Source organism: Chiloscyllium punctatum, chromosome 4 (genome assembly GCF_047496795.1).
Source record: "Chiloscyllium punctatum isolate Juve2018m chromosome 4, sChiPun1.3, whole genome shotgun sequence".
In the NCBI taxonomy this organism is placed as follows: Eukaryota; Metazoa; Chordata; class Chondrichthyes; order Orectolobiformes; family Hemiscylliidae; genus Chiloscyllium; species Chiloscyllium punctatum.
In genome coordinates, this window is record NC_092742.1 from 78,360,589 (window position 1) to 78,379,025 (window position 18,437).

At 41.0% G+C, this 18,437-nt stretch overlaps 2 protein-coding genes across 2 annotated transcripts in view; one reads left to right on the forward strand and one right to left on the reverse strand.

Moving 5' to 3' along the window:
* Positions 1–18,062, forward strand: arg2 (arginase 2). The gene is made up of 8 exons (XM_072569088.1): positions 1–222; positions 454–526; positions 15,059–15,236; positions 15,413–15,572; positions 15,722–15,816; positions 16,384–16,488; positions 16,934–17,070; positions 17,244–18,062. The coding sequence occupies exons 1-8, from the start codon at positions 40–42 to the stop codon at positions 17,444–17,446; spliced, it is 1,134 nt and encodes a 377-aa protein (XP_072425189.1). The 5' UTR covers positions 1–39; the 3' UTR covers positions 17,447–18,062.
* vti1b (vesicle transport through interaction with t-SNAREs 1B) overlaps positions 17,831–18,437 on the reverse strand; it is a 15,962-nt gene continuing 15,355 nt past the window's right edge. Inside the window, exon 6 of the mRNA XM_072569089.1 lies at positions 17,831–18,261. Within this exon, the coding sequence (XP_072425190.1) occupies positions 18,168–18,261 (94 nt within the window). The 3' untranslated portion in view covers positions 17,831–18,167. The remainder of the gene's footprint in view (positions 18,262–18,437) is intronic.

The window sequence follows — 18,437 nt, forward strand, 5'->3', positions numbered from 1 at the left end:
CGAGTATTTCCGCCCATGATGGGTTAACCAATCGCAGGGATGTTGATGGAGCAGCGCATTTATAAAAAGGGGACTGGCCCCGCCGCTCACCCTGAAACTGAAAAGATGTCTTTGCAGAGGGGTGCACGGCACCTTCTGGCGAAGCAGCGGGGCTGGTTCCCCAAGCAGAGGCGATCGGCACATTCTGTGGGGATCATTGGAGCACCGTTCTCCTATGGCCAGGTACTGAGCAGGAGTAAAAACAGCACCGCGTTTTGTTAGCTTTCAAACAGAGAGCCGATAAGCAAGCCTACACCACTGCTCCAGTGATGGTAGATTCAGAGTCTGGTGCATGCTGGCGTGGAACTAAATTGGAGGATGACTCCCGCGGTTCCGATTCGGTCTCCGGACCGGGGTTTGTAAATGCCCTCCGTCCCTTTTTTTAAAAAAAAAACAAAACATATCTCCTTTCAGAAACGCCGAGGAGTGGAAGGGGGACCGCAGGCGATCCGGGACGCCGGCTTAGTGGAGAGACTTTCGGGTCTGGGTGAGTTGTGGAGGAGGCGAGGGGGGGGGGTTAGAGAAGAGGATGGCGCGGCGGCGGCTCCTGGAGTGAGGGTTCACTGAGTGCGATCTCCTTCCCCCCCCCCCCCCCCTCCCCTCCCTCCCCTCCCCCAGCACCAGCCCCTGAATCCGGGAGATGCTGCAGAGTTGTCCCGCTGGCCTCAATCAGCAGGGAGCCAGGCAGACGCTGCTTTCCTGTAGCGTGCTGGGGTGTACCAGCGCTATTCTCAAATCGCTCCAGTTAATTCCCCCAGGGAATGTTCCTCCTTCAGATTCCCACAATTGAAGGAAGCCAGGACCGTGACCGTAATGACCCTCTTTTTGTTGAGAGGGGGAAAAAAAACAAACTTGCTTCCCATCCAGCACTGCAAATAAGTTTCCGTTTAGTGGCTTTGTTTAAAAAAAAAGTATACTGTGAATAACTTCAGTTGACTTCTCTCTCGATTTGCCCCCGCATGGTTGCAGAGTAACGTGTCACATCGTTAGATGGCCGCTGCATTCCAGCCAAGATGTTGTTTTGTAAAAATGTTGCTTCTACAAATCTGAACCAGAATTTATCCCGTGTTTCTCAGTACTCCTGAGAGACCGCGTTGTCCACCAGCAATTCTACGAACCAAGCTGGGTACTATCTGCATCTGAAAAAGAAACTCCTGTTTCTGGTATCTCCTTTCCATTTGAGAATACCTGACCTGAGGGTTTGCTCTTTCGCATTTGCAACATTTTGCTTAACCCTACTATTTTCCGGATTACTAATTTTAGATGTTGTCCATAAAACGAGGATATAGTTAAAAGACCAGAAAAATCCACAGGTTTGAATGGTCTCCAAATTACTTGCAATTACTGCACGGGTCAGGTGGTAATTGTTTTGTAACTGGAGTCAGAAGGTTGTGGCTCAAGCTCCACTCCTCACACTCACTGAGCTGGGCCGTCTTGTGGAGGAGATTGAACAAATGTCCAACGACATTTTTTTAAAAAGATAACCTAGTCGCCATCACAAATATTATTTTTTTGGAACTTCCTGTGTGGAAACTGGCTGGTGCGTTTCAGAGTCGTGCCCATGTTTAAAGTACTTGATCAGATCTTTAAAAAAACCGCAGTGTGTTTGATGGCCTTGTGGTGCAGAAATGCAAACCTGTCTGCTTAATTGAAAAGGAACTGTTCTGGTATGACTTGGGAGTCATACAGCGTGGAAGCAGACCCTTCGGCCCAACCAGTCCATGCTGACCATAATACCAAATAAACCACTCCCACTTGCCTGCACTTGGCCCACATCACTCCAAACACTTATTATACTTATTTAAATGTCTTTTAAACGTTGTCATTGTACCCACATCCACCACTTCCTCTGAAAGCTCACATAGGAGCCACTTTTTTTTTTGAAAAAAAAAACTCCCTTTTAAATCTTTCTCCTGACTAAATGTGGGCATTTCCACAAAAATGTTGCAAGAGGTAAAATGAAGTAAATGAATATACGAACTCGGGTAAGGAGAGGGCCATTTGCCATTTTAACACATTAACTCACTGTAGCCTCAATTTCACTTTGCTGTCTACACTAATATTTTTTGACTCTTAGTCAATTCCTTTATTTCTGCCTTAAAAATAAGTTTTTAAAAATTGGTTGCATGCATGCCTGAAACAATTATACTTTCCCTTTATCCCAAGCAAACTATACTATCCCGTTTCACCAATTCCTGAAATAGTGCATGCTAATCTCCGTTTCATAAATGTTGCCATTTGTAGCTGGTGATGGTGCCTCCCCTCTTTCAAAACTACTGCAGCCAGCCTAGGTTGCAAACAAAAATAACAAAGCCAGCTATGTATTTATTATTCTACATTGAGTTCCCCTCTTGTCCCCACCCCACCCATCAGAGAAGGACAAAGGACCCAATTGTGCTTACTGTTTACTTTTGGCTAATCAATTTGTCTCTGATTTTCCCCCTGAACTGTGGAATGAAATGCTGAAGTACAGGTGTCATGATGGCATGGACTGATTTCTGTCAGTTGACACCAATTTTTTTTTTTGCAATTACTTGTTGGGAGATAAGGAGCTCAGTGTACATCAATGAATATATAACTCCTGTGTGTTTTCTGTGCTGCATCGAGAGGTTCTGGAAAATTGACAAATTGCAGCATATCTATTGCCAATGAAAAGTTTAAATTTGACTAGCTTTATTTAAACAATTATTGGTATTGAATAAGCCAATTCTTTTGTGGCATTTGGAAAACACCACACATTTGTTTCTGACAAGCATGCATGTGACCAGTGTCTTTGGAATGTTCACGTTTTACCTAGCTTTGGATTTGGTCTGACAATTAGAATTTTTTTATTTTTAAAAAATTTTGCATCAAACTGTGCACCAACTCTGGTGTCTCTCTGTCCTCATCTATTTCTAGTATTGTGTTCATGGTGCTATCCTTACATCAGTGTTTACTGTGGAAAAGAACATGAAAGATACAGAATGTAGGGAAATAGATGGTGACATCTTAAAAAAATCTCCATATTAGAGGAGGAAGTGCTAGATGTCTTGAAATGCATAAAAGTGGATAAATCCCCAGAAAAAATCAGGTATACCCTAGAACTCTGTGGGAAGCTAGGGATGTGATTGCTTGGGCTTCTTGCCGAGATTTGTATCATCGGTAGTCAGAGGCGAGGTGCAGGAATACTGGAGATTGGCAAACGGGGTGCCACTGTTTAAGGGTGGTAAAGACAAGTCAGGCAACTATAGACCGGTGAGCCGGATGTTGGTGGTGGGCAAGTTGTTGGAGGGAATCTTGTCCCTCAGGATGTACGTGTATTTGGAAAGGAAGGACTGATTAGGAATAGTCAACATGGCTTTGTGTGTGGGAAATCATGTTTTGCAAACTTGGTTGAGTTTTTTTGAAGAAGTAACAAAGGATTGATGTTGGCAGATTGGTAGATGTGATCTATATGGACTTCAATAAGGCGTTTGACAAGGTTCCCCATGGGAGACTAGTGAGCAAAGTTAGATTTCACTGAATACAGGGAGAACTCGTCATTTGGATACAGAACTGGCTCCACCACTGGGTGGTGGTGGAGGTTTGTTTTTTCAGACTTGGAGGCCTGTGACCAGTGGAGTGCCACAAGGATTGGTGCTGGGTCCACTACTTTTCATCATTTTATATAAATGATTTGGATGGGAGCATAAGAGGTATAGTTAGTAAGTTTGCTGATGACACCAAAATTGAGATGTAGCAGACAGTGAAGAAGGTTACCTCTGATTACAATGGGATCTTGATCTTAGGACCAGTGGGCTGAGAAGTGGCGGATGGAGTTAATTTAGATAAATGTGAGGTGCTTCATTTTGGGAAAGCCAATCTTAGCAGGACATATACACTTAATGGTAAGGTCCTAGGAGTTTTGCTGAACAAAGAGACCTTGGAGTGCTCCTTGAAAGTGGAGTCACAGGTAGATAGCATAGTGAAGAATGCGTTTGATATGCTTTCCTTTATTGGTCAGAGTATTGAGTATAGGAGTTGGGAAGTCATGTGGCTCTACAAGACACTGTTGGAATACTGTGTGCAATTCTGGTCTCCTTCCTATCGGAAAGATGTTGTGAAACTTGAAAGGGTTCAAAAAAGATTAACAAGGATATTGCCAGGGTTGGAGGATTTGAATAAAGGGAGGTGTTGAATAGGCTGGGGCTGTTTTCCCTAGAGTGTCGGAGGCTGAAGGGTCACCTTAGAGGTTTATAATATCATGAGGGGCATGGATAGGTAAATAGACAGTCTCTTCCCTGGGCTGGGGGAGTCCAGCACTAGAGGGGAAAGATATAAAAGAGACCTAAGGGGTAACTTTTCACGTAGAGGGTGTTGCAAGTATGGAATGAGCTGCCAGAGGAAGTGCTGGAGGCTGGTACAATTGCAACATTCTAAAGGCATCTGGATGGGTATATGAATAGGAAGGGTTTGGAGGAATATGGGCCAGGTGCTGGCATTTGGGAATAGATTCGGTTGGGATATCTGGTTGGCATGGACGAGTTGGACCGAAGGGTCTGTTTCTGTGCTGTACGTCTCTATGGCTATGACTCTATGAATTGCTTTTCACATTGTCATCCAAATTAGACACCCATTAATGCTAATTTATTCCTCTGTCTCCAATTCTAACTCTGGAATACCATGGTTTCACTGTTGGCCCTTCTGTTCACTTGGAGGAATAAGGTCAGTCACAGTGTACTGTATAGGGAACCATCAACACCACACAGTCAAAGGCATGAAGCTAAAATCCAGATTTGAGAATACTGTGATGTGACACAGTGGACCATATTTTTTAAATGCAATCTAGAACAAAGGTTAAGTGGTGGGATTCCAGCATTGAATTGCAATGCCCAAAAATTTATTATACAACTTGAACAAAACAAACAATGATTAAGTAGTGTACTGAACAGTAAAAATGATTCTAAATCATGTACACCATATGCAACTCAAACTAACATTCAGGACTAAGTTGTTAATCAAGTTAACAGAGAAACATCCCACAAACTGAGGTTTGTTTTTGTTTTTGTTCAAGTTGTATAATAAATTTTTGGGCATTGCACCACTTAACCTTTGTTCTTCACTGCATTTATTGGGGTGGCACAGTGGCTCAGTGGTTAGCTCTGCTGCTTCACAGCACTAGGGTTCGATTCCAGCCTCGGGCGACTGTCTTGAGTGGAGTTTGCACGTTCTCCCCGTGTCTGCGTGGGTTTCCTCTAGGTGCTCTGGTTTCGTCCCACAATCCAAAGATGTACAGGTCAGGTGAATTGGCCATGCTAAATTGCCCATAGGTTAGATGCGTTCGTCAGAGGGAAAAGGGTCTGGGTGGGTTACTCTGCAGAGGGTTGGTGTGGACTTGTTGGGCCGAAGGGCCTGTTTCCACACTGTAGGGAATCTAATCTTAAAAAAAATCTAAACTGCAGTTTAACTGGCCAATGCAACCAAGCCAGATTTGACTCTGACTTTACTGACACTGTGGGTCATTAAAATGAATGTCTCACTTTACAAGGAATTTTGTTCCCTCACTTCCAACAATCTGGCCTTGGAAAACTTTCAAAATCTGACTCTGCTTTCAGTTTCAATTTCCACTTGTCATGTAGCTGGCCCCAACCCCACCCTCCTCTAGCTTATCTCTCCACGCTTCAGGCTCACTGCCTTTATTCCTGATGAAGGGCTTTTGCCCGAAACGTCGATTTCGCTGATCATTGGATGCTGCCTGAACTGCTGTGCTCTTCCAGCACCACTAATCCAGTATGTAGCTGGCTTCACTGAGCTGCTCCTGCATTTCTACTAGCTCTGATCTTTCACTGCTGTATTAAGAAGTGCTGTTTATGGGCTCGTTTCTCATTATCAGCTGGTTTTTAGCTCCCCCCCCCCCCCCCCCCCCCCCACAGAATGAAACCACTACTCTTTTGGGTTTTCCTCTGAGCCCCACCTGTCTAAGTCTGGTAACTGTGCAGTTAGAAGCCACTTCCTTTGCAGCACTTCCTCAGCTCGAAACTGCAACCAATATCTTCCACATAACACACACACATTGAAATTGGAGAACCATGAGCAATTTTTAAGATCTGTTGCTCAGGTTGATGATTTGTAAGTTAGCTTGTTGAGCTGGAAGGTTTATTTTCAGACGTTTTCACCACCATGACTAGGTAACATCAGTGAGCATCTCTGGTGAAGAACTGGTGGTATATCCCAGGTCTTGGTTTCTTAAGGTGGGTGATATCATTTCTGGTTCCTTTTTTCCAGGGAAGTTAGGTAGGGTCTAAGTCGGAGTTTATTGATGGAATTTGTCATAGAGAAAATGTAGAGAATCACCAGGAGACGCAGAGTGTTCTTCAAGAAGTAGGTCTTTTATTTGCAAACAAAAAACCATGACACTGAGAAAGCCGATTCTCGAATATCTCCAAACCTGTGGATTTTTATTTTTTATCATATTTCTGTTAGCTTATCAGCATATCCAGCTATATTAATCAAAGTACCTCACTCTAGATACACAATAAACTAGTGATGTTAGTTCCCATTATCTCTTTAGTTGTACATTTTACTTAGTTAATAAATGTCTAACCATGACAGTAGAATATCACCTCTGCTACAGTGATCTTGCATTCTAGACTAACCTGTCATGATAGATATTTAGCTATTCCATCTATTACAATAGTCTCCTGTCTCAAGCTGACTCTACTAACTATTAATTAGATATTTTAATATCTTGTCCCAATCTTGCCATAATGACACTTAACAGAGAAACTACCTCTACTAACTGTTATCTCATCTTGCCATAGTGACCTTTCAGCCTTAACCTTACTCTGCTAATTGGTGTAAGAGCATTCCACTATTCTTTTCCCATCCTTCCTTCCACAGACTACAGATTGCCAGTGGTCTTCATGCTTTAACCCTTCCCATGCTTTCATGCTCTTTATTTTCCATAAGTTCCAGGTAGAACACCAGGCCTCTAGGATGTGTTGTGGTTGTACAGGACATTGGTTAGGCCACTGTTGGAATACTGCATGCAAATCTAGTCTCCTTCCTATCAGAAGGATGTTGTGAAACTTGACAGGGTTCAGGAAAGATTTAGTAGGCTGTTGCCAGGGTTGGAGGATTCGGGCTATAGGGAGACATTGAATAGGCTAGGACTGTTTTCCATGGAGTGTCTGAGGCAGAGGGGTGACCTTTATAGAGGTTTATAAATTGAGGGGCATGGATAGGATAAATAGGCAAAGTCTTTTCACTGGGATGGGGGGGGGGGAAGAAAGAGAGGGGGAGAGTGTGTCCAGAACTAGAGGGCATAGGTTTAGGGTGAGGGGAAAGATATGACATCTAAGGGGCAACTTTTTCACAGAGGGTGGTGCATGTATGGAATGAGCTGCCAGAGGAAGTGGTGGAGGCTACTATGATTGCAACGTTTAAAAGGCATCTAGATGGCTATATGAATAGGAAGGGTTTGGAGGGATATAGGCTGGGTGCTGGCAGGTGGGAGTAGGTTGGGTTGGGATATCTGGTCAGTATGGACGAGGTGGACCAAAGAGTCTGTTTCCATGTTGTACATCTCTCTATAGCTCTGGGACTTGAATTCTCATGCGTGTTTTTGTTTTGCTTGTTCTGAGTTGTCCCAGTCAAAATGTCCTCCTTTGTCGATGTGTATAGAAACTAGTGATTGTGGGTCATGTTGTTTGGTAGGTAGTTGATGTTCATGTATCCCGGTGGCAAGTTTCATGCTTGTTTGTCTGATGTATTTTTTAACAGTTCTTGCATGGTACTTTGTAAATTTTAGTTTTGCTGGTAGTATCTAATTAGAGAATTATGTTAAGCTCCACCCAGCCTTATGATAGTCTGCTCTGAGCTGTCTACTTAATTTCTTTTCTAATCTGAAGAAGTAAATGGGTTTGGCTTTTCAGAATCCCACCATGTCTAGGCTGGCATTACTACAAGCAGTGCAGACAATATCCTTTTGATCAAGCCCATCTGCAATTTCTGATGCTGCTACTCTACTATTAATCTGTTTCTATTTGCTTCATTTAAATTTATCCCATTTTCAATAGAAACTTTAATCCTAAAACCAAAGAGTAAATACTAAAACACATTAACCATGAACTAGATATTTTTAATAGTCTTAGTCTGACCAACACTAAATCATGGATGAGCAGAAAAGGTTGTTCAATTTTAAATGATACAAAACATGGAGATGCAGCAAACAATAAGGCTGCTAACAATTGACGAAGTCTGCAGAATGGGCAGACAAATGGTAGATGGAATTTAGTACTGTATTGTGAAAGTTGTTGCATTTGGGAAAAGGGGCTAGGAAGAGGCAATATGGACTTTATTGCAGAGGTCTACATGATGTGGAGATCACCACAACACACCTGGTTTAAAAGCCTCTCCCACAGACAGCTCACAGACACAGAACAATACTGGCCAAGGGTCTCAACTACAACCACAGGGATGCCAAGGCAGCAGACTTCCTAGCAGCACTAGAATGCACACTCAGGAACAATAGACTGACGGAAGAAACATAACAAACAGTGAGACAAAGTATCATACCTCTGATAACAAGGAAAAGACAAACACCTAACCTCAACACCAAGGAGAGAGAAGCACTAAAATCACTAAGAAACGATAAGAACATAATCATACTACCAGCAGACAAAGGCAGAATGACGGTCATCCTGGACAAAGCAGAGTACATCCAAAAAGCGCAACAACTACTTGCAGATACCAACACCTACCAAAAGAGGGAGTTTGACCCCTCCCCACAGCTCACCAATAGGATAAACAACACCGAGGAACCTACAAAAAAAGACAGATAACCAGGTTTGACCTACAGAGAATGAAACCTGAAAGCAACACCACCCCCAGATTCTATGGACTACCTAAAGTGCACAAACCAGACATCTCACTCAGACCAATAGTATCACTACCAAGGACACCATCACACAAACTGGCTAAAGAACTACAACAGAAACTGAAACACCTGATCAGCAGATCCAGACACTCTATACAATCAACACAGGAATTCTTGGACATCATCAGAAATATACACATAGACAAGGAAGAAACCATGGTCTCATTCGATGTAACGGCACTGTTCACCTCTATCGACAAAACCCTAGCCAGAGAAACAATAGCCAACCTGCTGGACGTACAGAACAGACAACAGGATGTTGAACCTATCAACAAAGACTGCATACTTAAACTACTGGACCTGTGCCTCACAACACACTGCACATTCAACAACCAGATATACGAACAAATCAACAGAACACCCATGGGCTCACCGATCTCTGGACTCATAGCAGAAGCAGTAATGCAAAGGTTAGAACAAACAGTCTTACCGCAAATTCAACCCAAACTCTGGGTCAGATATGTGGATGACACCTTTGTAATCATTAAAAACACAGAAATAGAAAACACACACCAGATCATCAACGCCACACTCAGGAATCCGATTCACGAGAGAGGAAGAAAAGGATAACTAACACACATTCCTAGACGTGATGATACAGAGAACACTGAACAGAGAATTCACCACAAAGGTTTACAGGAAAGCCACACACAGACCAAGTCCTGAACTATGAAAGCAACCACCCCAACACACACAAACGAAGTTGCATCAAGACACTATTCAAAAGGGCCACAACACACTGCAGTACACCAGAACTGCAAAAAGAGGAAGAACACCTATACAATGTATTCGTCAAAAACAGATACCCATGCAATTTCATCAACAGATGCCTAAGGGAGAGACAACGGAACGAGGACATGCTGCAACCCAAAGGATTAGCCACACTACCATACATCAGGAGCATTTCCGAACTGACAGCCAGACTACTGCGACCACTAGGACTCCTAACGACAGCACACAAACCAACAGCCACTCTCAGACAACAACTCACCAGAACGAAGGACCTGATAACCCAGCATGAGCAAAACCAATGTGTACAAAATGCCATGCAAGGACTGCACAAAACACTACATAGGACAAACAGGAAGACAGCTAACGATCCGCATCCATGAACACCAACTAGCCACGAAACGACACGACCAGCTATCCTTAGTAGCCACACACGCAGATGACAAGCAATGTGAATTTGACTGGGACAACACTACTATTATAGGACAAGCCAAACAGAACAGCCAGGGAATTCCTAGAGGCATGGCACTCATCCACAGATTCTATCAACAAACACATCGACCTGGACCCAATATACTGGCCACTGCAGCGGACAGCTAGAACTGACAACCAGAAGCGGCAGAGACAGGCCACTATAAATGCCGGAGGAAACATCACAAGCGCTTCACAGGAGGCTCCCAAGCACTGAGGATGTCACCTAGACAGGGGACATAACGTTTGCAACACATTCCCAGCTCAGCGAACAGAACCACAACAATGATGTGGAGATGCCAGAGTTGGACTGGAGCGATCAAGGTCAAAAATCAGGTTATAGTCCAACAGGTTTATTTGAAGTTGCTCCAAAAGCTTTCAATTTCCAATAAACATATTGGATCATAACCTGGTGTTTGATTTTTGACAGTTCTACAGTGGGAGACCGAGATCTGGGGAATTATTGTTTGAAGGATGTATGAGATCTTGGGTTTGATAAATAAAAGTACAGTAGACAAAAGCAGGGAAGTTGCACCCAATCTCAAGTTCTGATTGTCACAATTAATATTCAGTTCTCATTGTTACACTTTAAGATGTAACATTACAGAGGAGACTTGCTAGACTGGTTCCAGGACTAGAGCAGTTTAGTAAGAAGGTTAGGTTGGAGAAGCTGTGGTTGTATGTCAAAGGAGACTGATGGTTATACAAAATTGACATCTTTCCATAAGATAAACAAAATAGTTGGTATGAAAACTAGGATACAAACTCAAGTGATAAAAGGGATGTGAGAAATAATTTTCATTTGATTCTTGGTAATGGCCTGGAACCTATTGCCTTAAGATGGCAGAAGCAGATGACCAAAGATTCCTAAAGAAAATAGGATTGGCACTTAATGGATATAAACATACAGGCTGCAGAGCTACCATTGCAACATGGAGTCTTGTTCATGTTTCACCAACCAAAATGCCAGCTTTTAACTGTTTTGCTGTGCATCTTTTCAAAAGCCTCCATAAGTATGCATTTTGATCTGATGTCTTGACAAAGCAACTTGATTTGAGCTAATTTACTATGTGCATAACAGTTGTGGATGTAGGTTTGCTAGCTGAGCTGGAAGGTTAGTTTCCAGACGTTTCATCACCATACTAGGTAAGTCAGTGAGCCTCTGAATAAAGCACTGGTGGCATGGCCTGCTTTTTATTTGTTTAGGTTTCCTTGGGTTGGTGATGTCACTTCCTGTTCTTTCTTCTCAGGGGGTGGTAAATGGGATCTAAGTATGTGTGTGTGTTGGTGGTCCAGTTGGAATGCCAAACTTCGAGGAATTCTCATGTCTCTCTGCTTGACTTGTCCTAGGATGGATGTGTTGTCCCAGTCGAAGTGGTGTCCTTATCTGTAAGGTTACTAGTGAGAGTGGCTAGTTGATCATGTACCTTGGTGGCTAGTTTTCTGCATGTTTGTTCAATATAGTGTTACAGTTCTTGCAAGGTATTTTGTCAATGACATTAGTTTTACTTGTTGTCTGTATAGGGTCTTTCAAGTTCATTAACTGCTGTTTTAATGTGTTGGTGGGTTTGTGGGCTGCCATGATGCCAAGAGGTCTGAGTAGCCTGACAGTTATTTCCAAGATGCCTTTTGATATGGGGAGAGTGACTAGGGTTTCTGGACGTGTTGACTGCTTGTTGGGGTGTGTTGCTGAGAAATTGGCAGACTGTTTTCATTGGGTGTTCTTTGTGCCACATTTTGTTTTCCCCCCCTCCCCCAGTCTGAGTATAGACTATTGTGTAACATTTTGGCCCATTTTGTCTGTGCTGTTTCTTGGCACCAATAACTTTCCTGGTCCCACTCAACTGCCTGTACCTCGCAGCTCTTCTGATAATCCAATTCTGTTCTGAAAGTGGAAATCTACCTCCACTACACTCCAGAATACTGTTCCAGATCCTTACTACTGGCTGTGTGTTTTTAAATTTTTTTTTCTTCTTTTACCAAACCTCTTGTTAGTTCCCTTTTGGTTCTTCTGCCAATGGAAATATTTTTAGCATGATCTATTGACTCAATTGGGCCTACACCTTGTAATTTTGAACACCCTTTCAAATCTTCTCCAAGGAAAACAGCCCCACTTATAATATCTACTGATATAAACTGAGATCAAGGAGTTTGTATTCTCAATACACAAGTATAATTTTCAAATTGCTATATAGAACCCAGACCTATCTCAATCACCTATGTTATGAAATTGAATTTATGCTCCTTTAGAACTTGCTTTTGCTGTAGTGACCTGTCTAAAGGATTTATGTTTAGATCCTGGTCAGAGGACTGGTTGAAACCAGTGCCTTAGTAGTTGATCAGCTGCTAGCGTGATCAGATTGAAAATCAAAGGATATAATTTCAATTCCTAGTTCAAGACTTCCTCATCCCTTTTGTTTACTGAGGGCAATATGTTAAATGCCAACCTACTTGTACTTCTACATTTTTCCTCTATCCTCATTCTGCAATATTCCTCAACTGATTTGAGTGGTTTTTAAGCAACTCAATTCAGGAACTTGACAGTGAATAGCATTTGCTCACTAATGGTTGTTAATCAATTAGGCTCATAAACCAGTGAACTGAGGGGGAAATAAATATTTAAACCCTCATTAACCTTTTAACTATTGACTGCATGTCATGGCCTTTATTTGGGCATCACTATTTGGCAAGTCATGCCTGCAACTACATACTTGATAACCAGATAGAGCTTTATGGTCTGTCTCCTTTCCTCAGCTCCACTTACCTGCCCTCTCTCTGTAACTGTTAATTCCTTCATTGTTTGAAAAATATCAATCTTAGCTTTAAAAACATTTACTGAAGTAGCATCAACTATTTCACTAGGCAGGGAATTCCACAGATTCTCAATCCTCTGGGTGAAGAAGTTCCTTCTCAATTCAGTCCTAAATCTGCTCCCCCTAATTTTGAGGCTATGCTCTGTTATCTTAGTTTCACCTGCCAGTGGAAACTTCCTCTCCACTTCTATCTTGTCTATTCCCTTCATAATTTTGTTTCTATAAGATCCCCCCCCCCCCCCCCCCCCCCCCCATCTCATTCTTCTGAATTCCAATGCAATATAATCCCAGTCTACTCCATCTCTCCTCAAAGGCAGCCCCCTCAACTCCGGAATCAACCTAGTGAACCTCCTCTAGTGCAAGTACATCCTCCTCCAGTAAAGTGACCAAAACTGCACACAGTATTCCAGGTGTGGCCTCACCAGCATCCTGTATAGCTGCAACATAACCTCCCTGCTTTTAAACTGAATCCCTCTTGCAGTGAAGGACAAAGTTCCATTTGCCTTCCTAATTACCTATTGCACCTGTCGACCAACATTGTGATTCATGCACAAGGACACCCTGGTCCCTCTGCATAATAGCATGCTGCAACTTTTTACCATTCAAGTCAGTCTTTTTTTCCTGTTACTCCTACCAAAATGTATGACTTCATATTTATTAACATTGTATTCCATCTGTCAGACCTTTGCCCACTTAAAGTATCTCTGTTCCTCTGTCCTTTGCAGACATTGCTCTGCCACTCATTGTAATATTATCTGCAAATTTTGACACTACACATGATCCCCAACTCCATCTGTGTAAATTGTGAATAATTGCAATCGCAACACTGATCCCTGGGGCACACCATTTACTGATTGCCAACCAGAATAGCACTCATTTATCCCCACTCTTTGCTTCCTGTTAGTCAACCAATCTTGTATCCATGCTAATACTTTACCTGTAACACCACGCATCTTTATCTTATGCAGCAGACTCTTGTGTGGCACCTTGTTAAAGGCCTTTAGCAAATATACACCACGTAAGAACCAGTTATTTTTACTAATGCGCTATCAGCTATTTTCTCACTATTACATTACTTTGGCAGACTTTTAGATGTTAGTACTTCGATCGCTCATTTGTTACAACTGTACTTTTTTTGGCCCAATTACAGAGGCAGTACAGACATTTTCAGTACAATTCAAATCACAGAACACAATCAGAAGGGAATAAAATTCGTCTATTGTATGACTGAAAGGATTCATTTCAAACAACTTCAATTTGAAAATTTCATCTGTCACTTGAATGTCCCTATTGTTGAGTGACAACACATTTTCAATTGAGGTACTATATGCCCAGTGTCTACATACAAGTTTAGGAAATGTTGATGGATAATATCTGAAATGAAAGTCCTTTCTGCATTAACTATTTGGGGAGTCATGACTCCTTGAAGTAGAATTCCATCTAAAATTGTTGCACATAGCAATGAAATGCGTGTTCCCCATAAACAACATTCTTCAGCTCCAGAACTGTCCTTCTCCAGGGCAGTTTGGGAGGGGCTATAAATGTTGAGCTTACCAGGGATGCTTGCATTCCATGGAAACTAAACTGATAGTAACTGGAGACTAACAATTTCTCCTACCTAAAATTTGGCAGCTCGTATGATTAGGGGCCAGTCACTCAATGTAGAGCTGTAGTTAGAAGGATAAAGGAAATACATTAGAAAGTTTGATTAATTGTGCTATTCAGTGCCTGTTGCCTGTTAATTATTTAGGAAGTTCTCGATTCTACAATTTCAAATCTGCTTCTCCAATTTAAATGATCAACCTAAGAATTAGATTTTAACCAAGTTTATCCTGTGGTATGTTACCAAAGACCATGTGACTGTAGTATTACAGGGTAATATTCATAGACTAGCTGATCTGGTTCAGTAAAGGAATCTGTTAAAGTAGATTGGTCATTTGGAGAGAAAGGTACAGACCTTGTCTTGGAAGGGGGGTAAACTCATCATGCAGACTAAGCTTTGAATTCAAGCAACGTCACCCAGTAAGAAAGAGTTTGGGGGTGGATTTGGAACTTTTCACAAGTCTCAAAAAAAATTTTTATAATTAATAAAGTTCTTCTAAATTTCCAGGTTGTAAAGTGCATGATTATGGCGATCTGAATTTCACCACGGTATCAAATGACACACCATTTAACAACATTGTCCACCACCCAAGAACAGTGGGTTTAGCTAACCAGTCATTAACTGAAGCAGTCAGCCGAGCAGTTGGTGATGGTCACCTAAGTGTTATGCTTGGAGGAGATCACAGGTGAGTCCCTCAACAGCAAGCTATCACTTTATTTCAGATCTGTTTTTAATAAAAGTTGACTTTAAAATTTGATTAGAATCTTGTGACAATTCGATGCTGAAACTGAATGCACTGTGCAGCGGGGAAACAAAGCTAACTTAAATATACTCAATGTTCTCTTTCTAATGAATATCCAGCCTAGGAATTGGTTCAGTCCATGGACATGCACAGCAGCGTCCTGATTTGTGTCTCATATGGGTTGATGCACATTGTGATCTAAACACACCTCTAACATCAATGTCTGGTAATCTGCATGGACAACCAGTATCGTTCCTTATCAGAGAGCTCCAGGATAAGGTAAAATTTCTATTGGAATTGAACCAATTAAGTGACATCTTGTGAACTCATGGATTTGATAAATCTAGGAAATGTTCTAAGAATTGACGTTTACAGTAGTTGCAATGAACCAGTGTAAATTTATTGTCTAATGTGGTTTTTTAATGCAGATACCATCACTTCCTGGATTTTCTTGGGTCACGCCTTGTATTTCAGCAAAGGACTTGGTGTATATTGGTGTTCGGGATGTTGATCCTGCTGAATAGTAAGAACACTTGGTTTTCTTGTACAAGTCTGCCTGCTGTCTAATGGCATAACAGATCTACAGTGTTGCCTTGGGTGGCTATTAAACATATCTGTTCAATGCTAATTTAATGATTCAGAAATTAGCTTTTCACCTGTTACTTAATACCTCTAATACAATTCCTAATTGAAGATCCCTTGAAATCACCACTATTTCAAATCTGCATTTCAGAATAGCTTGGAATAACATGGCACTTGATATCCTTCACAACTTGCATTAAATTTCAAAGTGTAATCTTTGAATTAAGTAGTTACATAATGTCTGAAAAAGCAAGCAAAAAATGACAATTTAATCTGGTGTTTAAACGTTTAATGTTTAGTGTATAACCACACCTCCTTCATTAAGGTAACATAGAAAACATGGAATTTTGTGTTCATTTAAACATGACATTGAGAGAGGCTCTTATTCTTATCTCAGTATTGCTCTGTCTAAGCATGCATGCTCTAAAGTGACCTCAAATTTGACTCAACAGGCACTTTGCAATTTAACTTTAGATATTTATTTAAAAACTTTGTTTCTTACCAACAGTTACATCCTGAAAAACTTTGGTATTCGATACTTCTCAATGAAAGAAGTGGATCAACTAGGAATACATAAAGTAATGGAAAGAACATTTGATCACCTTATTGGAAAGTAGGTTAGAAGAGCGAAATGTAGCTGTTACTTTGGTGCATTTATTTTGATGGAAAATAAGAACCTATTGTTTTGCATCACCTCTAAGAAGCATCTGTTTAATTTTATATTGACCTTGATAGGGCAGTCAGTTTGTAAAATCTTCTATGCAGTGCAGGTTTATAAACTAGCATTCACTTTGGGGAAATGTGGAACCCACCTTTTTATAATAGATTTTATTGGCATATGGACTAGAAATGAATATTGGTATGTATTTGAGATACTGGGATGGCACAAGAACCTGAACTGATGAATTGGTATTCTTTCAATGGTGGAAATGCAAATTGAGATGCCTGTTTCCTTGTGCATAAGTGTTTCTTTTGAACAGACTAGCTGACAAACCTGATTTGTCATATTTTTAAAATAAAGGCATAAGTCAGCAGTTGTTTGTAATTTCCTTTTTCAGACAGAAAAGACCAGTGCACCTGAGCTATGATGTGGATGCCATTGACCCATCTCTAGCTCCTGCTACTGGTACTCCAGTGATAGGAGGACTAACGTACAGGGAAGGAATGTATATTGCAGAGGCTGTGCAGAACACAGGTATGAATCCAATGTCCAAATCCTGCTAGTTTATCTTTATTGACTGATCAGGCTTCATATAAAAGCTCCAACTTAACCAAAAATCAAGAGCAGTTGAGCTTCACTGCTGGTACAAATGACTTAGACTTACTGTTTCAATGCAAGGTGATAAGCAACTTTGTTTTTTCATACAGGATTACTGTCTGCAATGGATCTGGTGGAAGTCAACCCAAAACTTGCGACTTCAGATGCTGAACTTAATGCTACAGTAAATATTGCAATAGATGTCATCTCCTTTTCTTTGGGACAGGCCCGAGAAGGATCCCATGGCAAATATGATGAATTACCAACACCCAGTGCAACATATACAACAAATGAACAGACTATACGGCTTTAGGAACTGAAGGAACAATGTGTTTAGCTTGTACAAAATCCTATTCCAGAACTGAAATTTTAAGAATAGCACTGTTCCATATACACTTTATCATTTAGGATATATTAATGGGACACTATTCTAAGCCCATCATCCATACCTTTCTTTATTCTTAAGGTAATGTGAACAATGCTGTACTAAGCTTTTTCAATATGTTCTAATCAAAAGAATATCATCTCTATTTGAGTTGGAGCTATGTTTGAATAAGTCATACTGTTTGATCAACTGAACTTTCAAATGTATAATTTTCTTTTGTATAATAATGCTGGCAGGGATAAATCTACACTTTTCACGATCTATTAAATAAATTTTCCCTCAGGACAGATATGTACAAGACCAATAGGACACTTGTTAAATATCAAATGACTTTATTAAAAGTTTTGTGCACATTACTACAATGTAGTAATTAGCAACAAAGTTTAAAGAGACTGATCAAATGCAACTTAACAAATTAAGTTCTTTCATCTTGCTCAAAGATGCAGTATCAGTTGAAGACCCATCAGACTACAAAAGAGATCCTATGACCAGGTTGAGCATGTGATGAATGGAAATGATTCCATAATAAAAGTACTTCAATACATCCTCAGTCTTTACACTCTTTCTTGTAGAGTCAGAAACTTGAGAGCTTTAGGGGAAGCACTAAAGTAGGTGTCCCATATACTGAAATTGCATAAGCATCTTTGGGTTAATGTTTGAAGAACTTGATATATACAACAGCTGCTAGAATTACCACTTCCAGAAGGATGATAATACCCAGTAGCAACTTGTTTGTCATAACCCTAGAGAGAGAGGAAAGCATTCACTTTAATTCAATTAAATAAAAAAACTGATACTCTTACAACTGTCATACACTACTTTTTCTACTACAGTAGCCAGTCTCTAATATACTAGTCACCAGCTATTAAGCAATTTTAAAAATAAAATTGTATGGTGTTACTCCTCCTTCACAATGCTC

Excerpts from the sequence above, each read along its gene's own strand:
- arg2 (XM_072569088.1), top strand. The coding sequence starts at position 40 with ATGTTGATGGAGCAGCGCATTTATAAAAAGGGGACTGGCCCCGCCGCT. Across the intron at positions 527-15,058 it reads GGAGAGACTTTCGGGTCTGG|GTTGTAAAGTGCATGATTAT; the intron begins GTGAGTTGTGGA and ends CTAAATTTCCAG. Across the intron at positions 16,489-16,933 it reads TTTGATCACCTTATTGGAAA|ACAGAAAAGACCAGTGCACC; the intron begins GTAGGTTAGAAG and ends TTCCTTTTTCAG.